Source organism: Crocuta crocuta, unplaced genomic scaffold, assembly GCF_008692635.1.
Source record: "Crocuta crocuta isolate KB4526 unplaced genomic scaffold, BGI_CrCroc_1.0 scaffold551, whole genome shotgun sequence".
Lineage (NCBI taxonomy): Eukaryota > Metazoa > Chordata > Mammalia > Carnivora > Hyaenidae > Crocuta > Crocuta crocuta.
Genome location: NW_027530969.1, coordinates 1,316,023 through 1,337,955, shown reverse-complemented (window position 1 = coordinate 1,337,955; position 21,933 = coordinate 1,316,023). Strand labels below are relative to the sequence as shown.

The window sequence follows — 21,933 nt, the reverse complement described above, 5'->3', positions numbered from 1 at the left end:
ACAGTGCCTGGCACATAACAGCTGTTGAGAAAGTTATCAGTTGATTTCTTTCTCATTGCTTTTAAGACTTGAATGATGGAATAGAGTCTAGTTGTGCCCAAAGCTTCAAGATCAGGAACACTGTGGTGCTTCCCTGTCCTCAGCCTGTTTGGGAGGAGTGCCAGAGGCCTCCAGCACACCACTGGGCAAACAAACTTGGTTTATTGATTCATTTTGGCTGAGAAGAACACATTCCATGGGGAGGTGGGAGGCATCTCAGAACATGTTGAAAAGAACTTATGCATTTGGGCTTGTGTTGGGTGATTTTGAGGTGGATTCGCAGATGTGGGACATTGCTCTGGAGTGGCTGCTGTCGGGAAGCAGGAGTGGTTATATGATTGAGTATCTTAACAGTTTTTATCTGGAAAGTAAGAAGAATGGAGCCAGGATATGGTAATGTTTGCCCATTTTGTGGTTTGAACAGTGTTGTGGTTTTGTGTTCAGGCATGATTACGTAGGGGTTCTTGTTTTTGTCTTGATCCATTGTGGTCACCAAATGGCCATGTCTGGTGTTAGTGTTCTGTGAAATTGTTGATGTCCAACAGGAGAACAGCATGGCCTGGCCATAACTGACATGCCAGCTCCGGCTCTAACTCCAGGACCTTGTAGAAAGTGCCAGGAGAGCTCAGAAAAGCAGCTTCAGGGACTTTTCTCTTTCCCAGGCCCCCTTTTGGCCAAAGGCAGAGGAAGTCAGGTCACAAGACATTGACCCACAGTACCCAGAACCTCATCATGGCCAAGTTTTGCTAAGCAAGAGGTGGTCTGGAGAACATTGCCTATAGTAGGACTAAAGGTGGCCTCCTATTCTTTTTGAGGAGTCACTGACTCTGATATGATAGTGGGTACAGTATTTATATAGGCACTGTGTTTGCTGTAGTATAATTTTTCCTTTAGCCGGCTAAGAAGAAATCAAGGACTGTGTGATTTTCCATAGCAACCTTGGGTAATGAATTTAAATCTAAACCAGTTTTAAAGGGCTTTCAGAACAGCTATGTCATTTATGATGTCTGGCCGTGTCAAAAATGAGTTTTGGACCACTTTTTCTGATTATATTACAGCTGCAGGAAAGTTGTAGTTCACATAGTACATGTAAAAAGGGAATCTGTTATCTCCTAGGTAGCTATCCTTGTCTCATTTGAGGGTATTCTTAGGGAAACAAGAGCCACCGGAGGGGGAATAATTTAAAAATCTGGAAGTTCTGGGGCACCTGGGTGGCTCAGTCAGTTAAGCATCCAACTTCAGTTGGGGTAATGACCTCACGGTTCTTGAGTTCAAGCTCCACGTCTGGCTCTCTGCTGACAGCTTGGAGCCTGGAGCCTGCTTCAGATTCTGTGTCTCCCTTTCTCTCTGCTCCTTCCCTGCTGCGCGTGCTCTCTCTCTCAAGAATAAACATTTTTTATAATTTAAATTAAATAAATAAATAAATTTAAATAAAATAAAAATCTGGAATTTCCATCAGCCATCCTCAATGCACTGGGAGAGTTAGTGGGACAGGGGAGTGTAAGCCTGAGGGCTGTAAGAAGTGATGTCCTTGTGGGGGCACAGGCTGTTGGGAGTCTAAGGATTCTTTTTCACACCAGAAATGTAATCCCTGCCACACAGGCCGCAGTGAGTGGTTCTGGATGGAACAAACGAGCCGTCATGGCCAGCATGGTTCCCAGTCATGGTGCGCACCGGGCTTTGCCAATAGGAGCATGACAGTTGCAGCAGAAACATCTGTTGACATGGGGCCAGGGTCTTTTTCTCATGTGTGCCCTGTCAAGTCGGTGGTATGTCATTTGCCTCATACATGCATGTTAACTTTAAGCACTGGATTCAAGTGGCCTGTGCCAGGTTTCCCCACTATGAAGTCAGTTTTTACATTTACAATTTAATCAGTATCCTGGGTGGGGGGACACTGAGACTGTATATCCCCTGGTCTTCCTCAAATTTTTATCTATTTTTTTTTTAATGTTTTATTTATTTCTAGGAGAGAGAGAGAGAGACAGCGTGAGCAGGGGAGGGTCAGAGAGAAAGAGAGAAAGGGAGTCACAGACTGAAACAGGCTCCAGGCTCTGAGCTGGCAGTCAGCACAGAGCCCGACGCGGGGCTCGAACCCACGAACCGCGAGATCATGACCTAAGCGAAAGTCGGATGCTTAACCGACTAAGCCCCCCAGGCGCCCCAATTATCTATTTTTTTTTTTTTGCATCTATTGGATGATCCTAGTCTGAATAAATTATTGCTATGATGGTTGCCAAATGGCAGTTGTTGTTTTTTTACTTTCATTGTTTCCTTTACATTTATTTGGCATTCTGTTGCAAAGAAGAGCTTTCCCTTCTCTCCCATTTACTTACATATCCCCTCATTTATCTCCTCCATCTCTCTGTTGAAAATCTTGAGCCCGCACCCACCCTGCCCTATTCATTCTGGCCTCTCCCCATGCTGGCTTGTAAATAACTCCTCTCCAGGGGTCAGGAAGCCAGCTCCTGCCAGCCTCTGTGCACTTAGGTACAGACTCCGCCTTGACCACACCAGCCACCTCCTCACTTGGCAGCAACTCTGTTGCTTGCATTTTAAATTCTCCTTTTTGTGCTCCCATTAGAACCTGATTTCTCCTACCTGGAAGCACTGGCTCCCTACCAGCCCTTGGCCATGAAATGCATTTACTGCCCCATCGATACACGACTGAACTTCATCCAAGTGTCGAAGCTGCTCAAAGAAGTACAGGTGAGGAAGGGAAGTGCTGGTGTCTCCGCACAGCCCAGCACAGCCAGGGAGTTTGTGCCTTTGTGCAGGTGGGTGTCTGGCTGCACTTGTTGTCCTCCTCACGTCCCAGGAGTCTGTGGCATGCCCGCACGTGTGTGGGTCACACACACACAAACCCCCAGTAGGGGGCTTTACACTCTAGAACCAGTTTCCATTCTAAAGAAATCAAAGGTGGAAGGGAAGGGAAGGAAAGCCTAAACAGCCTATTATTTCTTTATGAGGACCATCTGTGTCCAGTTAAAAGCAAATTGCCCCTTCTCCCCACCAAAACAGTCATTCTAGAAACAGACTCATCAAGCTGAAAGACAGTTTCACTGAACCCACACTGGGCCCTTGTTGCAGATGTGGGTTAGTACCACAAACACTGTTCTTTTGCTTTCTGTTAGGGGCTTGTTTGGGTTTCATTTTTGTGGCTTTTGTTTTTTCCTTTTGCATCTTCTGCCATGGGGCAAAGGAAGAAGTAGTTGGGTAAAGCGGTGGGCAAAGGAAGACCATCTACACAGAAGGAGAATGTAGACAGTGAGCGGGGAATAAAAATCACCGCACTGGGTCAGTGACCTTTCGGCGGCACATGTTTGATAGTGGAGTTGGGGGAGGCTACGTGTAGTTGGCGAGGGAGAGAGACAAGAGGAAAACCTCTCATTCCCCATTGCCTCAGGAGCTTAAAGGAGTACCAGAGTGCCCTGGCACGTCTTCTGTCGCTTCAGCTAGTAATTTAGCAAGGTACGATTAGCTCCCTTCGTTTTTCTTGGCCTAGGTCAGAAGTTTGCTTTCCTCCTCACAGAATCTATGACCTCAGGATGGGAGGTACTAACTCAGAACTCTAAGGAAGGGTAACAAGAAATGGAAAGCTGAAGAACTTCAGGAATGCAGACATAATGGATGATGGCCGTCACTAGCTTGCTGGCCCTACAAGGAAAGAATGTGGGCTTTCTCTAGACATGATTAGAGTAGTGGATAAGTTTTGGCCGAGTTGGTGATTCGATACCCATCCTGTGTTCAGAGCACGCTGGCAGAAGCAGTTAAGAGCCTGTTGTTGTCATGACTGAGTTCCCCCCATGGTACGCATAGTGGTGGTGTGTTCATGGAGCCCCTGGCAGTGTGTGACGGTGGGAGCGAGAGGCCGTCTTGTCCCCACAGTAGAAGAGGGAAGCGGGGACGGTTTGTCAGGCTGCAACTGTGCGGTCGGATGGCTTCGAGAAGAGTTAGGAGCTCCTAACCAGGTCAGGAGGAAGGAAGGGATCAGCCCAGCTGAACAGGTGCTGTTTTCAGTGCATCCGCTCAGCCTGTTGGAAGGCCTTCTTCCAGCAACTAGAGGTGAGCCCTAGACTCGTAAGTAAAAGCAGTGGCAGTACAACTCAATGGGCCACCGGGATCCATTTTTAGTTAGGTGGTATTTGTCCCAAGTAAATGTTGGTTTACTGTTCTTCATCTCTCAAAATAACAGACATATTTTGCAAAGAAGTTCTGATTCAGTGTGTCCCACACAATTGAGTATGTGAGTGCACACTGCTAACAGCAGTGCACCTGCAGATCCCAGAGAAGCCCCGACCCCTAAACACCAGCCCAGCACAAAAGTCAGCACTTCTTGCTAATCGGCCAACTGCTGTACCAGTCAGCGATGACAGGTGTGACAAGAAGACTGTGCCCTCAAGGGGCTTAGGGACCAGTTGGGCACAGACCTATGGATGTTACCATTAAAGTGACTTAAAAATGGTGAAAACATAAAAACAGATGTGAACTGAGGCAGTGGATTCCCCCACCAGTCCACATGACCGGCAGTTGAGGGCTTTGCCCTGAAATATTTATTCTTCTGTCCCCACACTGCGCTCCCCTTTCCTGTTGCCTGGTGCTTGGGTTTGAGAAAAGGGGGGTCCGGAGGCAGTGAGGCAGAGTGGGCACACGGGCACACTGGGGCAGGCCTCCTCCCTTACCTGCCCCTGTCCTGTTGGTTCTCAGCCGCTGCACGTGGTCTGCCCCGAGCAGTACACGCAGCCGCCCCCTGCACAGTCCCACCGCATGGACCTGATGATTGACTGCCAGCCGCCCGCCATGTCCTACCGGAGGGCCGAGGTCCTCGCCTTGCCTTTCAAGCGTCGGTACGAGAAGATTGAAATCATGCCAGAGGTGAGCCGTTCTCTTTCTCATGGTCAGACCCGGGTTTTCCACTTGAGTCACTGAAAGAAGAGGGTCTCAGAGGTGGCTTTCTTGTCTTTGTGTAAAACATGGATGAACCAAAGAACACAGACCCTTAGGCCTGGAACTGGGAAGAGAGGCAGGATCTTCCAAATCGCCTTATTTCTCAGGTAATGAAGTAACAGCCATTAAGGACTGCTGCTTGTGTTCACATTTAAGCCAGGAGGCCATGGCCTCACTGCCAGCTCCATCCCCAAACACCTTAGGGTCATGGATTTTCTCATTCTTTCTGGACCTCATTTGAGTGTGGGTCAAGTTCCATCAAATTCAGAGATAGATGGAGGAGATAAGGGTAACCAACATATAAAGGATATAAATGTGATTATTTGTGTGCATATCGTACGCATGAGACAGTCGAGGTATACTGTGCATGAGTGACCGGCTGACGGCCAGGCAGCCCGAGTCACATGGCCCACCTCCTGCAACATCAGTGTGGGAGGCTCTGTAGGAAGCTACTTTTGGCTTCCTTTTGCCTCTTGAGACAGCTTGACCATGTCCACAAAATTTCTCGTCCCAAAACTTCTTAAAAATTAGAACCCAAGGGGCGCCTGGATGGCTCAGTCAGTTAAGCATCTGACCTTGAGCTCAGTTCAAGTCATGATCTCATCCCCAATGTGGAGCCTACTTGAAAAAAAATTAGAACCTCAAAGAATTTTTATCTGGGTTATGTCTATTGATTTTTTTCTATATTAGATGTTAAAACTAAGAAATTTTTTAAATATTTATTCATTTAAAAATAATGATTTAAGGGTGCCTGGGTGGCTCGGTTGGTTGAGCACCCAACTCTTGATTTTGGCTCATGATCTCACAGTCTTGATTGAGCCCCACATCAGGCTCCTTGCTGAGGGTAGAGCCTGCTTAAGAGTCTCCTTTTTCCTCTGCCCCTCTCCCTCTTGTGATCTTGTTCTCTCTAAAACAAAAATTTAAAACTATAAAAACAATGATATGATCCCATTAGATGCTAACATAACTAAAATATCTTTTATGAAAAATGTCTCTGAAAAAGAAGATAATGAGCAAAGGGGCACTGTTGTCTGTTTACACATCTCTTTAATGTCTGCCTGTGGATTGTCCTGTCTCCCTCTGCTTTCGCTTTGTTGTGGATAACCCATGTCATGTAATCTTGAGAAGACCCCAGTGAACACTCGTGATAGCAAGAGTGAAAAGTCTAAGACACTCGCATTATTAGGACAGTCACATTGACCACGATGCCCCTGAAAGAGGCTCAAGTCCCACACTTTACTGAGAGCAACGCTCTGCACAGCCATCTTTTTAAGGCCCACCTGCCTTCTCTTGCTGTTTTAGTAGGACTCTATTACTACAAGAGTTACTTTCCAATAAAAGTATGCTTACTCTTTCTGGAAAATTCAGAAAATAGAGTTAAAAGAAGGATAAAGACCATGGTCCCCATGCCAGAGATTACTCCTGCTCAGAGTTTTGTGTATTTGCCTTGTCTGTTCTCCATGTGTGTGCATGCATGCACGTGAGTGTGTGCATGAGTGTGTGTGTGTGTGTGTGTTTGAATCCTATCCAGCATGCTGTCTTGGTCATGTAACAGTAAGTATATCATTACTAGTAAAGCATCTTAGTGGGATATAATGGTCTATCCTCTATCCTTCATTGGTGGGCTTTATTATTTCTGTTCTTCCATATTATAAATAATGCTTTCAGAAACATTCTTTTACATAAATCTTTGTCCATGGACAGAACATAGAGTTTTGCCCAGGAGAGGCATGTGCAGGATGAGGAGGTTAAAATCTGGCGCTGTTCTTTAGGTGCCGCTGCTACTAAAAGATGTTGATTCCTCCCCCAAACGAGAGTGTGTCTGTCCTCTGCAGCTTCCCCATAAATCCTCCTCCTTTGTCTAACTGCAAGATGGGAGATCGGATGCGACAGCCCTCATGGACATGTTCTGGAAAGACTCTCTATTAGACTGTCTATTCCAGGGCCGTGAGGGGTGCACCCTTCCTCGAGGAGGTGTCTGAGCAGAGACCTCCCTCCTGACCCAGCTGAGTCTTAGATCTGTCACGGGGCCGCCCCGGGACAGCTTCTCACCTGCTGGGTTCCTACAGTGCTGTCCCCAGACGGTATCGGGAGACCGGAGCAGACACATTGTCTCCCGGGGAGAACGTCTCACACTTGTGCCACATATGTTTTCTTATTTCGTGAAACAATTTTCACATTCCATTTTCCAGTCCTTTTAAATATTCTGAGCTGCTTCCTCTGCCCATGTGATGTCGATCTTCATATTTACCTAAATGGCATCTTGCATATTTGTTTACTTTTGTTTTTAAATATAAGAGGCTTGGACAGAGCAGGGTCTACGTGTATAAGCAGTAGCCAACTAAAGCCGAGTGCTAGGGCTTCTCCGAAGATCACACATTGCTGCCCATGGCAGGGTCGCGGAGCTCTAAAGCTGCCGAGGACAAAGGGTACACATCAGACTCAGGTGGTAGGGAAAGAGATAGCCCCCCAGGTAAAAGTTGGGTGTTGCACCTTTGGCAGCAGTCAGATTTCTAGGAATTAGCTCACTCAGTCCAAATGCTGCTGTCCCTGTCCTTCCTGCCAGACACTAGTCACCTAGTGGTCATGAGAACAGAGGTGGAGGCTAGCATGAAGTCAGCACTAGATTAGGTATTTTGCATAAGGAGAAGCCCTCTGAGGTTTTGGAGAGATACTGTGAAAGTGTTCGGAGCCTCCTGGAAGTCACCTGAAGGATGGATATGAGGTTAAGGTGGTTCAGATGATGGGCTGTCAGCACAGTGTTGGCATTTCATCACTTGGGGGGCTAACAAAAGGGAGAAGCAGAAGGGTCAGCACGCTGGGACCCCAGCACGCAGCACCCCAGGCTTGCTCTGGGTCACTGCTGGAGAGTGCTGGGCTGCCCCCAGGAGGAGCGCCCAGAACACTGTGTCTGCGAACTTGGGGTCAGACTAGTTCTCTAACTCTTCTCAGCCCAGTTTATGCACCACCACTACCCCCTTTTCCTCTTTGGCTTCTTATACCTCCTTTTTTATTACAATCAATGTATACATTTGTGTGTCTGATACATTTTTGATTAAAGTTTTTTTTTTTTTTACCTTTTTTCTTCCTTAAAATTATGTGATCATGTTAGACTGCAATGATGTAAATAGAAGTTTAAAAGAAAAGAAAATGAATAAGGATGATCATGAAAGTCTCAGCATTATGACATTTGATGCCCTGTCTTTCCCACCAGGCTGGCAGGGGCGCTTGAGCCGCAGCCCCGTGTGGCCTTCTGGTCCTGACTGGACAGCACAGCTGCGCCACCTCATCCCCAAACTTAGACTGAAACCCCTGTTTGTTTCCAGCTCGCAGATTCACTGGTGCCCATGGAGATTAAGCCTGGCATTTCCTTGGCAACCGTCTCCGCGGTGCTGCACACAAAAGATAACAAGCACGTCCTTCAGGTATGGGGGAGGGTGGGCTGCCCCTGTGGCCATGAGGAAGTGCCCACCCACAAGGAGGCTGCAAAGATTCTGAACTCCCACCCCCTCCACCCCCGACGTCTCAGTGTTCCAGCCTGCAGAAGTTAGCACACTACATAATGGATTCGATCTGAAACAAAGAGGGCACTGCATACAGATTCTTCAGTACTTATTTCTCTGGCTACATGCCTCAGTGAGAGAAAAGGGAAGAGCAACTATTATTCATAGCGCGGAGGCCGCACATCAGCATTAAGTGCCCTTCCAGCCCTGAAAGCACTGGCCTCACTCAGCTCCTGGGGGCATTGCAGAGAGCCTGGGTGGGAGCCAGCCCTTCCCAAGAGGAGGCCTGCCTGAACACCCCTGCAGGGGTGGGCGGGGCCTGTCCCCCCTGCACCTGTGCCCCAAGTTCCCCATGTGTTCACTCCCTCATGGTGCAGCCCTTTAGGTACTTGTCCTCTCTCATTCCCCTTAGAAAAAGTCCTTCCAGACTTGAGTGTGCTGCTCTGACACCCCGAATGATCTGCACAGAGCTGCCACTTAAAATATACGAGGCGCCGTGCTGGGCCTTCACCTGCTGTATTTCCCACTTCGCCCTTACTTCACCCTCACAAAGTTCCGTGGTCACCGCTTTTTAGGCAGTTTCTCTGACCTTCATTTCAATTCATCAGTCTGACGCCACAGCTGGTGGCCTTGGCCACCCTGCTGTTGCTACGCCTGCAGTTGCCAGCACAGTTTATTCTTAAGAATTTGCGCAGAAGGGGCGCCTGGGTGGCTCAGTCGGGTGAGCATCTGACTCTTGATTTCAGCTCAGTTCATGATCTCTCGGTTCAGTGAGAGGGAGCCCCATGTTGGGCTCTGTGCTGGCAACATGGAGCCTCCTTGGAATTCTCTCTCTGCCCCTCTGCCCCGCTCACATTCATTCTCTCTCTCTTTCTAAATACACTTAAAAAAAATAAAATCTTAAAAATTTTATTCAGAAAATCCTATTGAATCGGTTAAAAATTAAAAATGAGTCTTGATAAAAGGGAAATCTCTTTGCCAAAAAAGATGTGGTTGCTGCGGCATTAGCTTAGGTTATGAAGAACTCCAGATGGAGCCCCTGCTGATAGTGACCCTGAACTCCAGAGCTGGTCGACCTCACATGGGATGACTCCGGGCCCAGCGCCAGGGCCTCCACCGAGAAAGATGGTCCGTTGGTAGGATGGACAGACAGGTTCTGGCTGTGCCCTGCACTGCCCTCATGCTGAGATGGTGTTTTCTCCCGCTCTAGCCCCCACCCAGGCCCATCCAGCCCGCAGGTGGAAAGAAGAGAAAGCGGGCGAGTGATGACATTCCAGACTGCAAAGTGCTGAAGCCGTTGCTGAGCGGCTCCATCCCAGTAGAACAGTTCGTGCAGGCCCTGGAGAAGGTGAGTGCACTCTGTTCGCACCTGCCGCCCTTCCTGCTGTTCACCTGCTTTGAGGAATGTGTGCCACTGCCTTTTTCCTAGTCTGGGCTCCTGTCCTTGAAGCATCTGCTTGGTCCAGGGGCCATGGCAGGAAATAGAACCAGGGGAGGGTCACAGAGTTGAGAGAANACTTATCTGCCTGCCCCTTCTTCCCCATCAGACATCAGGCCCCTCTAGAAGACTGCCTCACCACATCCGTGTCTTTTGGGAACTAAACCAAGGCAGGCCTTTCCTCAAAAACTTAGATGCAATGGAAGGGCAAGGTAGGAGAAGCCAGGAAGTCCACCCCTTAGGGATTACTTCTCAAGCAGACCCCTTGCTGCCAGAGCACCAACATGGCTGTGTCACAAGAGATGAGAGACTTGGGCCTGGGGAGCAGGGAGAGCAGAGGCACCAGTATTGGTGTATCCCTGAATCCCTGGGAGTTCTAGAAGCAGGGCCAGCAATTCCCAGACGGGGTAGGAGGAGAGGGAAGAAATAAGCAGTCACCTGGAGATCACCGGTCCTTTCCTGAATCAGCAGCTGTCCATTAGAATTTTTATTTTCCCTGAAGAAAAGACTGCAGCCATGTTGTGCAGCCCTCCTAGCCCCTGAGAGTGGGATCACTGGGAACGTGGGAGTGTCCCCTGTGATGCAGGTGAACATGTCAGTCACTTCTTCCTTGTGACCGTGCGGTGTTTCAGCCTGTTAGGACTCGAGCTTGACTTGTTTTTTATAAACTTGGAACAACTTGCTCTCCCAGAAAGACCTTCACTTAGTTCGCCTGGCTCATCCAGGAATCGACCCTTAGGATCTGACCCTGACTCTTCCTTTTCACCATTTCTGCCTCCTCTCCTGTAAGAGCTATCAGTACCTGCCCCAACCTACACATGAGCTTTGTAGAACTAAGGGTAGAGACTTTCCCTAGCCCATTTTCTTTACCTATCCTATGTCCCTTTCAGGCAAATAAGCCTTATTTCTACTTCTTTTCTGCTTTCTCAACTTTATGTGTGATATGTATGAAAATTCTATAACTCACATTAAGGTAGCTAGAGAAGTATTTCCTGTGCTAGCCTTGTATGCTCACTTGAAAGGGATTTGCCAGATCACAAGGTCATTGGTGTCTTGCTTTAAGGAATGCATTTTCCTGAGACAGGATGGAGCTTTTTTATCAGGGGCCATTGGCATATGGAGGCTGGTGATAGCCCAATGTCCCAGACTCCTGAACCCAAGTGCTTAGATGTGTTCCCTAGATCACTTACAAAAGCTTAAGCTATTTTAGTAATTATTTTTTTAAATTTACATCCAAGTTACTTAGCATATGGTGGAACAGTGATTTCAGGAGTAAATTCCTTATTGCCCCTCCCCATTTAGCCTACCCACCCCTCCCACAACCCCCCCAGTAACCCTCTGTTTCTTCCCTATATTTAAGAGTCTCTTATGTTTTGTCGTCTCCCTGTTTTTATATTATTTTTCCTTCCTTTATGTTCATCTGTTTTGTATCTTAAATTCCTCATATGAGCAGTCATATGATATTTGTCTTTTTCTGACTAATTTTGCTTAAATACCCTCTAGTTCCATCCAAATAGTTGCAAATGGCAAAATTTCATTCTTTTTGATTGCTGAGTAATACTCCATTGTGTATATATACCACATCTTCTTTATTCATCCATCGATGGACATTTGGGCTCTTTCCATACTTTGGCTACTGTTGATAGAGCTGCTGTAAACATTGGGGTGCATGTGCCCCTTCGAAACAGCACACCTGTATCCCTTAGATAAATACCTAGTAGTGCAATTGCTGGGTCGTAGGGTAGTTCTGTTTTTAATTTCTTGACGAACCTCCATACTGTTTTCCAGAGTGGCTGCACTGCATTCCCACCAGCAGTGCAAAAGAGATCCTTTTTTCCACATCCTTGCCAACATCTCTTGTTGTCTGACTTGTTAATTTTAGCCATTCCAACAGGTGTGAATGGTATTTCAGTGTGGTTTTGATCCCTGATGATGAGTGATATTGACCATTTTTTCATGTGTCGGTTGACCATCTGGGTGTCATCTTTGGAGAAGTGTCTATTTATGTTTTTGCCCATTTCTTCACTGGACTATTTGTTTTTTGGATGTTGAGTTTGATAAGTTCTTTATAGATTTTGGATACTAACCCTTTATCTGATATGTCATTTGCAAATATCTTCTCCCATTCTGTCCCATTGCCTTTTAGTTTTGCTGATTGTTTCCTTTGCTGTGCAGAAGTTTTTTATTTTGATGAGGTCTCAATAGTTCACTTTGCTCTTGTTTCCCTTGCCTCTGGAGATGTGCTGAATAAAAAGTTGCTGCGGCCAAGGCCCAAGAGGTTTTTGCCTGCTTTCTCCTTGAGGATTTTGATGGCGTCCTATCTTACATTTAGGTCTTTCATCCATTTTTAGTTTTATTTTTGTGTACAGTGTAAGAAAGTGGTCCAGGTTCATTTCTCTGCATGTTACTGTCCAGTTTTCCCAGCATCACTTGCTGAAGAGACTGTCTTTATTCCATTGGATATTCTTTCCTGCTTTGTCAAAGATTAGTTGGCCATACATTTGTGGGTCCATTTCTGGGTTCTCCATTCTGTTCCTTTGATCTGTGTGTTTTTGTGCCAGTACCATACTGTCTCGATGATTACAGCTTTGTAATACAGCTTAAAGTCTGGGATTGTAATGCCCCTAGCTTTGGTCTTCATTTTCAAGATTGCTTTGGCTGTCGGGGGTCTTTTCTGGTTACGTACAATTTTTAGTATTGTTTGTTCTAGCTCTGTGAAGAATGCTGGTGTTATTTTGATAGGTATTGAATTAAATATGTAGATTTCTGTGGGTAATATTGAGNCCTGCTTTGTCAAAGATTAGTTGGCCATACATTTGTGGGTCCATTTCTGGGTTCTCCATTCTGTTCCTTTGATCTGTGTGTTTTTGTGCCAGTACCATACTGTCTCGATGATTACAGCTTTGTAATACAGCTTAAAGTCTGGGATTGTAATGCCCCTAGCTTTGGTCTTCATTTTCAAGATTGCTTTGGCTGTCGGGGGTCTTTTCTGGTTACGTACAATTTTTAGTATTGTTTGTTCTAGCTCTGTGAAGAATGCTGGTGTTATTTTGATAGGTATTGAATTAAATATGTAGATTTCTGTGGGTAATATTGAGATTTTAACAATATTTGTTCTTCCTATCCAGGAGCATAGAATATTTTTCCATTTTTTTGTGTCTTCTTCAATTTATTTCATAAGCTTTCTATAGTTTTCAGTGTATAGATTTTTCACCTCTTTGGTTAGATTTATTCCTAGGTATTTTACGGTTTTTGGTCCAATTGTAAGTGGGGTCAATTCCTTGATTTCTCTTTCTGTTGCTTCATTATTGGTGTATAGGAATGCAACCAATTTCTTTGCATTGATTTTATATCCTGTGACTTTGCTAAATTCATGGATCAGTTTTTTGGTGGAATTTTTTGGGTTTTGCATAGAGTATCATCTCATCTGTGAAGGGTGAAAGTTTGACCTCCTCCTGGCCGATTTGGATGCCTTTTATTTGTTTGTGTTGTCTGATTGCTGAGGCTAAGACTTCTAATACTATGTTGAATAACGGCAAGAGTGGACATCCCTGTCTTGTTCCTGTAGGAAGTGTCATTTCTTAGAACTGATAGTTGCAATATCCTTCAGCCTTTCAGGCAGCCCCTTGCTTTCAGAGTATCCATCATCCTCCTCTCTCTTTTCTTTTGGAACAGCATGGCTTCAGTGATATTAAGGTAGAAGACACAGCAAAGGGCCATATTGTCCTGCTACAGGAAGCTGAGACACTCATCCAGATTGAGGAAGATTCGACCCATATCATATGTGACAATGATGAGATGCTCAGGGTTCGACTGCGGGACCTCGTTCTTAAATTCCTACAGAAGTTCTAAGTGAACATCTAAACCATTTCTGTTTCATTGAAACCCTTCAGTTCTTCATTATGGCTGCCCAGCACAAACCCAGAAAGGGCACAAAAAGTTGGCCATATCTTTGGTCAGTGGCTTAAGGAATAAAGAACTGGTCCTTGAGGGACGTGATTATTGGGAGTTATGGCCAGAATCCCCTGGAGAACTTTTGCTTTAAACTTAACACTCATTTTCTTCCCATTTCTGGGTAGCCAGGAATGATAAGGCCACTGCTTAGCTGAAGAGTAGCATAAAAGTAACAGAAGCGGCTTCCCAAGAGGTTAATGGTGGAAGGGATAGGTAAGTCAGTTATTACTGACTAAAGTGGTACATGTTTATTTTTCCTGGCTTCACAGGCCTTGAGCAGGGGAACTAGTCTTCGATTTTGCTTGTTTACAGTGCTGCACCCAATAAGAAAGATCCCCAGTCGGTAAAATGTAAAATGACCGTCTGTATTTTATATTGTGAGCCCATTTTGTTAATAAAACTTATTTTTATATAAGTATGTTTAACCTAGGATTTATACATTGATTTAGTGTGTGAAAACCTAGAATTTATACACTGATTTAGTGTCTGAAAAACTACGAAAATATGCAGAATAGCATAAACTTAGAAAATACCATGGCAAATTTTAATTCGATGTGTGCATTCATATAACTCAACATGGTGTAGAAAACTCATATTTTTCTTAAATTGTATGAAAATGTGCTTTTCTTAAATTGTATGAAAATATGCTTAACTTTATCTGGGCTGTATCTGTTTAAAAAATACCAACACAGGGGCGCCTGGGTGGCTCAGTCAGTTAAGCGTCCAACTCTTAATGTCAGCTTAGGTCGTGATCTCACAGTACATGAGTTCAAGCCCTGCATCTGGCTCTGCGCTGACAGCACAGAGCCTACTTGGGATACTCTTGTTGCCCCTCCCTGCTCGCTCTCAAAAATAAACAAAAAAAAAAAAAAAAAAAAACCACCAACAAAGATTGGTATCAGCTGCCTTAACCTTCTGGGGAAAGGTCCAGAACAAACAGCTCAGGCTCTGCTCGTTAATACTTGCCCTTCCTCACAGATTATCAGGATTCTCTACATTAAGCAGAACATTAAATTCCACTGCCCAAAGATCCTCATAATAGTATGCTACTACATTTGAAATAATACTGCTTAATTGCTCCAAACAGGTATGTACCAGATTACATCTATCTAAGCATCAGTTGTCTCACACACACACACACACACACACACACACACACACACACACACACACCCCAGTTTTGCGAGTACTGGGTGGGGGAGGGGGGTTGGTAAGAGTACAAGTATTGGAATTGGTCAGCTAGGGAAATAGGCCTGGGTCAGCCTGTCCCTACAATCTTTTTAGACTGGTTGAAATTCAGTCAGTAGCCCCCATCCTCCAAATGAGCTAGCAGCTAAGCATCACAAAGGGATTTACTGAGCCAAGAATGAATGATGTAAAATCCTACAGAATTACTTGCTCAGGCTTTACAGAGAGTGGATTGTCCATTCTCTAAATGGCCCCACCAATGGGAAAGGATTCTTCATCAGTGGACGATGCCGTCTCCAACGTTGCCAGACGTGGACACAGGATTGCTCGGCTTCAGCAAGCCTCTGTTTTCCAGGGTACAGGTCATCCCCATCGGGGCATACAGCCATGGGAGGGGACTGACATTACAACAGATTGACAAACCATCGCTAGAACAGTTTACTTTTTATTTTAGGAGATGATAAATTGCATCACATGTAGGCATACTTCCTAAGAAAACTTTTGACAGAAATCAAATTTCAAGCATCTTTAAAAATACGAAAGCAGTATAAAGAAAATCAAGAAAATCAAAATGATTATTTTACTTGGATTTGTCCAAGTTTGATTTCTTTTAAAAGGCTTGCTCATAGAGCCCCAGGCATTGATCCTTTGAGAGGTGATTACTCAAGAAACAAACAGTATATAAATGCAAATTAGTACATTGACAGGCAAGAAATAATTGAGAAATTATAAAGGCTGTAATCAAGTCACTATCACCTACTTAGTGGCAGAAGCCAGAGAGGCAGGAAGAAGCAAAGAATCATTTGGTAGAGCAGAGAGAAAATCTAGAACTGACCTTTGCAAGTATTAGGAGAGAGCAGTGATGAATAACCACCTAGAGTTCAGGTATTTGAATACCAAACTAGGTTGGTTGGTGGAAGACCCAGAAGAAATGGCAGAGCCTGCCTTCCTGTGCTACGATTATATCACTGATGATATGTCTGTGGTGTAGACATGCAGCCCACTGACTACGGACGCTGACCTGGTGAAGGGTTTGACATCTAGACCAATGTCTTCTCAAGCCCAACAAAATCCTCATGATTAAATAGTAACTGAAAAATCATTAATAGTGAAGAGAAATCTGGTTTTGTTATTTCTTTTAATCTAAAAAGTGGTATGTCTATTGTGCAACAAATTACTCCCAAAACTCGGTGGCTTAAAGCAACATTTATTACCTCCCCATTTCTGTGGGTCAGGAATCTGGCGGGGCTTGGCCGGTGCTCCTGCCTCAGGGCTGTCTCTCCACAGGGCTTCAATTAAGATTTTGGATGAGGAAACTGAGGTACAGAGGTTAAGTAATTTTTTCCAAAACATAGAGTCAATAAGTGCTGTCTCTTTACTGTAATGCCTATGTGAGTATCAGGAACAGGAGCAAGCCGGGGAAGGGGGACGTGCCTGTTAGTCCACTGCTTTTCAAGTAAAGGTAACAGCTACACCTCTCCTTGATCCCTTGGGAGCTTGAAGCTTTCGGACTTTACAGTTGTCCTATAGAGGCAGGAGTTGGCTTTCCAGGCTACAGTGAAATATCAGCAGGAATAAGAACGAGAAACCTCCTGAGCTGTATGATGATACATTCTTAAGAGCCAAGCAAACTGGTGGATAGGAAAGGGAGATACTGTTGTTCTCTGGCCCTCAGTCCAGTTTCCCCTGAAGCCATAAGAGAAGTAGAATGTTGTCTCAGTGTTTTATTGCTACACTATGGGTAGCTAGGAGACATCTGATGTTCTGAAATTCACTGCAGTGTAACTAGGGCTAAATAATGTTACTCTCTGAACCCAGGATGAGGTTAGAAATAACCAGCTACAATTCTAAAGGAAGTTGCAAAACCCAGAGACACGCAGTGTAGAACACAGCCAAAAATATCTAATCTTGCCAGAGGATAAAGCCAACATCAATCATGAGTTTGTTTACTCAAGATTAAATACCACAGTCTCTACTACTTTTTGGTAGCCTGTCAATAGGTTTTAGTCATATCATAAAAAAAATTTACCATCTATAGATTCAATACAATCCTTAGCAAATTTCCAGTGACATTTTTCACAGAAATAGAAAAAACCTAAAATTTGCGTGGGAAACTACAATAGACCCCAAATAGCCAAAGTAATCCTGAGAGAGAACAAAGCTGTGGAGGCATCACAATTCCTGATGTCACGCTTTACTACAAAGCTATAGAAATGAAGACAGTGTACTACTAGCATAAAAATAGACACAGAAGCCAATGGTACAGACTCAAGCCCAGAAACAAACCCACACTTAAACAGTCAACTAATATTTCCAGGAGGCAAGAATACTCAACCGGAAAAGGAGAGTCTTTTCAGTAAATGGGAAACTATACAACCACATCCAGAACAGTGAAATTGGACTGCTATCTTATACCACTCAAAAATTAATTTGAAGAGGATTAAAGCCTTAAATTTAAGACCCAAAATTGGTGGAAGAAAATATAGAGAGAAAGCACCTTGACACTGGCCTTGGCAATAATATTTTGGATCGGATGCCAAGTGCAAGCAGCAAAAGCAAAACTCAACAAGTGGAACTACATCAAACTAAAAAGAAAGAGTTCTGCACAACAAAGGAAACTATCAAAAGGAAGCCTACCAAATGGGCGAAAATATTTGCAAACCATCTATCTGATAAAGAATTAATATCCAAAATATATAAAGAACTCCTACAACAGAAAAAAACTTACTTTTTAATGGGTAAAGGACTTGATTAGACATTTTTCCAAAGACATACAAATGGCCAACAGGTACATGGAAAGGTGCTCATCATCACTACCAGGAAAATGTAAATGTTGATATCACCTCATACCTCTTAGAATAGTTGTTATCAAAGAGATAAGAAATAACAAGTGTTGGCAAGGATGTGAAGAAAAGGAACCCGTGTGCACTGTTGGATGGGAATGCAGATTGGTGCAGCCACTGTGAAAAACAGCATGAAGTACTTCAAAAAACTGGAAATACAACTACCATGTGATCCAGTATTCCACTTCTAGGCATATACCTCAAGGAAATAAAATATCATCTCAGAGGTATCTGCAGCCCCTGTGCTCACTGCAGCCAAGACGTAGAAGCAGCCTAAGTGCCCACGGATGGATGAACTATGGATGAGAAAGATGTAGGATACGCGGGGGCACGCACACACACCACAGTTGGATGAACGGATAAGGAAAGTGTGGGATATACACACACGTGTGCATGCACACACACACAGTGGAAGATTATTCCACCATAAAAAAAAAAAAATACCTTTTACAGCCACACAGCTAGATCTTACAGGCACTATGCTATGTGAAAGAAGTCCGAGAAAGACAAATATTGCACAGGCATAACTTGTGATTTGCAGATACTGTATTTTTTACAAGCTGAAGGTTCAGGACTTCAGTGGAGGAAGTAACCACAGACGTGCAGATAGCGAGGTTAATAGAAGTAGAGCCTGGAGATGGGACTGACTTGCTGCTTCTTATGGATGAGTAAAGAAAGTGGTTTCTAAAGATGGAACTGCTCCTCATGAAGAGGCTGGGAAGATTGTTGAAATGACAACAAAGGACTTAGAATATTACGTAAACTTTGTCGATAAAGCAGCCATCAGCGTTTGAGAGGACTGACTCCAATTTTGAAAGAAGTTCTAGGAAAGTACTATCAAACATCATCACTTGCTACAGAGAAATTATGAAAGGAAGAGTCCATGAATGTGGCAAACCACTGTTGTCTTATATTAAGAAACTGCCACAGCCACCTCAACCTTCAACACCACCCTGGTTAGCAGCCGTCAGCATCAAGACAAGACCCTCCACCTGCAAAAAGAGTGCCACTTGCTGAAAGCTCAGATGATGGTTAGCATTTTTTATCAATATTTTTAAATTAAGGTATGTACCTTTTTTTCATACTACCGCTTGCTGTTATACACTTAGTACTACACTACAGCATAAACATAACTTCGATATGCACTGGGAAACCAAAACACTAATCTGACTCCCTTTATTGCAGTATTCGCTTTATTGCAGTGGTCTGGAACCGAACTGCAGTCTCCAAGGTATTATTCCTGATGTACTCACTCATGTGGAATCTAAAAAATTCAGACTCCAAGAAATAGCAGAATAGTGGTTCCCAGCGGCTGGGAGGTGGGGGAAATGGGGAGATGTTGGCAGAGTGTACAAACTTCAGCTATAAGATGGGTAAGTTCTCAGAATCTAATTAATGTACAGCATGGTGACTATAATTAACAATACTGTAATATACTTGAAAGTCAAGAGTGTAGAGCTTAAAAATAATGGTAATTATGTGAGGATATGGAGCTGTTAACTACCATTATCAAGGTAATCATTTCTCGATATGTACATGTATCAAATCATCACGTTGTACACCTTAAACTTACATTATATATGTCAATAATACCAAGAAAGCTGGTAAAAAAAAAAACAACAACATGATTTTACATGTATTAAACTTATGCATTTTTTGAGTCATAGGACACAGGTCTTTGAAAGTGTTTTGCCCACATCTTGTCATTAGGCGCACAACTGTTTCTGCTTTCTCTTACATTGTTATTTGAGACCAGTCTAAAAACTGGAGATGTGGCTCATGCACAGTAATTCTTGTACTAGCAGGATTCATTCTTTCCCTTCTCTACGATAAGCCTTAGTAAAAATTCCTAACCCATTTATAGGTCTTCCTGCACTACAACTAGGAAGTCAATCACAAGTAAAAAGTAACTTAAATTTGAATATACAAATTTTGGATTACTAAAAAACGTATCAACTAAAAGTTAGCAAACTTTTTTTACATTAATATAAATTTTTAATCTAGTAACTAGTGTTCACAGTATTTTGAAAATAGTGAACTTTGATGTTATAAAGTCTTTTCCAGTCATCCATAGGCCCTTCCAGTCATCAGTGAGCATTTATTAGGCATCTATTTATATAATCTATGCATTGTGCTTTTGGCCTTAGCTCACAAGAATAACAGATAAAATGTAAGTTTCTCCTAAGTAGAGAGGAACAAATTCCCAAGACCACATGTGTCTGTGTGCAAAATGAAATATTATCCAGCCATAAAAAGGAAGGAAATTCTGATACATGCTACATGGTGAACCTTGAAAACATGCTAAATAAAATAAATCAGACACATAAGACTCAATATTATATGATTCCCTTTATATGAATGTCCACAGTAGACAGATTCATAGAGACAAAACAGAGGTTCTCAGGGAGTAAGGAGTGGACTTTCTGTTGGGATGATGAGAAAGCTCCAGAAGCTGCTAGTGGTGATGGTTACACACTGTGAGTGTACTTCATGCCACTGAATTGTCCAATTTAAAACAGATTAAAAGGTCATTTGTACATTATGTAAATTTTACCAGAATAAAAATATTTTAATTTTAGGTTTTTAAAAGAAATTGACTAACTCTAAAATTTATTTAGAGAACTACAAAGTAACTACCATAGTACCCGAAACCATTTTGAGAACAGTGACCAAGTTGGAGGATGTCTACTTCCTTGAAGACTACCTAGAGAGCTGCAGTAGTCCAGCCAGGACAGTGCTAGCAACCAGCACTGACAAGTCAGTTTGGGCGAGAGAGAGCTGGGAAATACCCACACCTATACGGTTGCTACATTTTCAACAAAGGCCCCAAAGCAACTCAATGAAAGTCTTTAACAAACAGTGTTAGACTGACCGGACATTCATAATAGAAAATAAAGAATTAGAACCTTGACTACTACACTTCATGCTCCCAAATTAGAGAGACATCTTAGACCTAAGTGTAAACGCTAACACCATAAAGCTTTTAGTGGAAAACATAAGATAATGTCTTTAGAATTCATGGCATGGATTTCTTGAGTCCTCAAAAGCAATAACAAAAAGAAAATGCTATAAATTGGACCTCACCAAAATTAAAACCTTCTGCTTATCAGAAGATATAAAGAAAAGGATAGGCAAGCCACAAGTTGGGGGAAATACATATAGAACATATGTCTGACAATGGACTAGTATCAATAATAAAAAGATAAGACATTACAATGGAATATTACCTAGCAATAAAAGGAAATGGGCTATCAAACCACAAAAACAATGGAAGAATCTGACATTCATATTTCTAAGTGGAAGAAGCCCATCTGTGAAGGCTGCATTTATACAATTCCAATTATATAACATTCTGGAAAAGGCAAAATGATAGGACAGTAAAAAGATCAATGGCTGCCAGTGGTCGGAGGCAAGGATCTGCAGAATCGTGGGAGCAGAGAGGATTTGGAGGACAGTGAAACTTCCGTGGAATACTGTCATAGTGGAGACAAGTCACTGTACTTTTGTCAAAGCCACAGAATATACTGCACAAAGAATGAACCCTGATGTAAGCTGGGACTTGAGTTAATATGTCAATATTGGCTTATCAGTTGTAACAAATGTACCACATTAATGCAAGGTAATAATAAGGGTGAGAGAGGAGAAATTCTCCTTTTCTGCTCAAGTCTTCTGTGAACTTAAAACTCAAAAAATCAAGTCTGTTAAAAATGGTTTTTTAAGCAGTACAAAAAGAATAAGACCCAATCTTTTTTTTTTTGAAGCAGTGGAATGTTATTTTTTTTTTACAAATAGTTTATTGTCAAATTAGTTTCCACATAACACTCAGTGCTCATCCCCACAAGTGTCCTCCTCCATGCCCATCCCCCCTCCCCCCCACATCCATCAGTCCTCAGTTTTTGTCAGCATTCAAGAGTCTCTCATGGTTTGCCTCTCTCCCTTTCCCCCGCCATTTCCGCCCTTCTTCTCCCCCTTGTTCCTCCATCAAGTTCCTCCTAATCCTCCTATACATGCAAACATGATA

General features: G+C 43.5%; 1 protein-coding gene across 2 annotated transcripts in view; it reads left to right on the top strand.

The window, feature by feature from the left end:
• The window catches only part of INTS9 (integrator complex subunit 9), a 110,241-nt gene extending 95,935 nt beyond the window's left edge, over positions 1 to 14,306 (top strand). For both annotated transcript variants that reach the window (XM_077769692.1, XM_077769693.1), the window contains exons 13-17: positions 2,624 to 2,748; positions 4,747 to 4,914; positions 8,313 to 8,411; positions 9,700 to 9,837; positions 13,603 to 14,306. In XM_077769692.1, coding sequence (XP_077625818.1) covers positions 2,624 to 2,748; positions 4,747 to 4,914; positions 8,313 to 8,411; positions 9,700 to 9,837; positions 13,603 to 13,779 — 707 coding nt within the window. In that variant the 3' untranslated portion in view covers positions 13,780 to 14,306. The remainder of the gene's footprint in view (positions 1 to 2,623; positions 2,749 to 4,746; positions 4,915 to 8,312; positions 8,412 to 9,699; positions 9,838 to 13,602) is intronic.
• Positions 14,307 to 21,933: the final 7,627 nt, after the last annotated feature.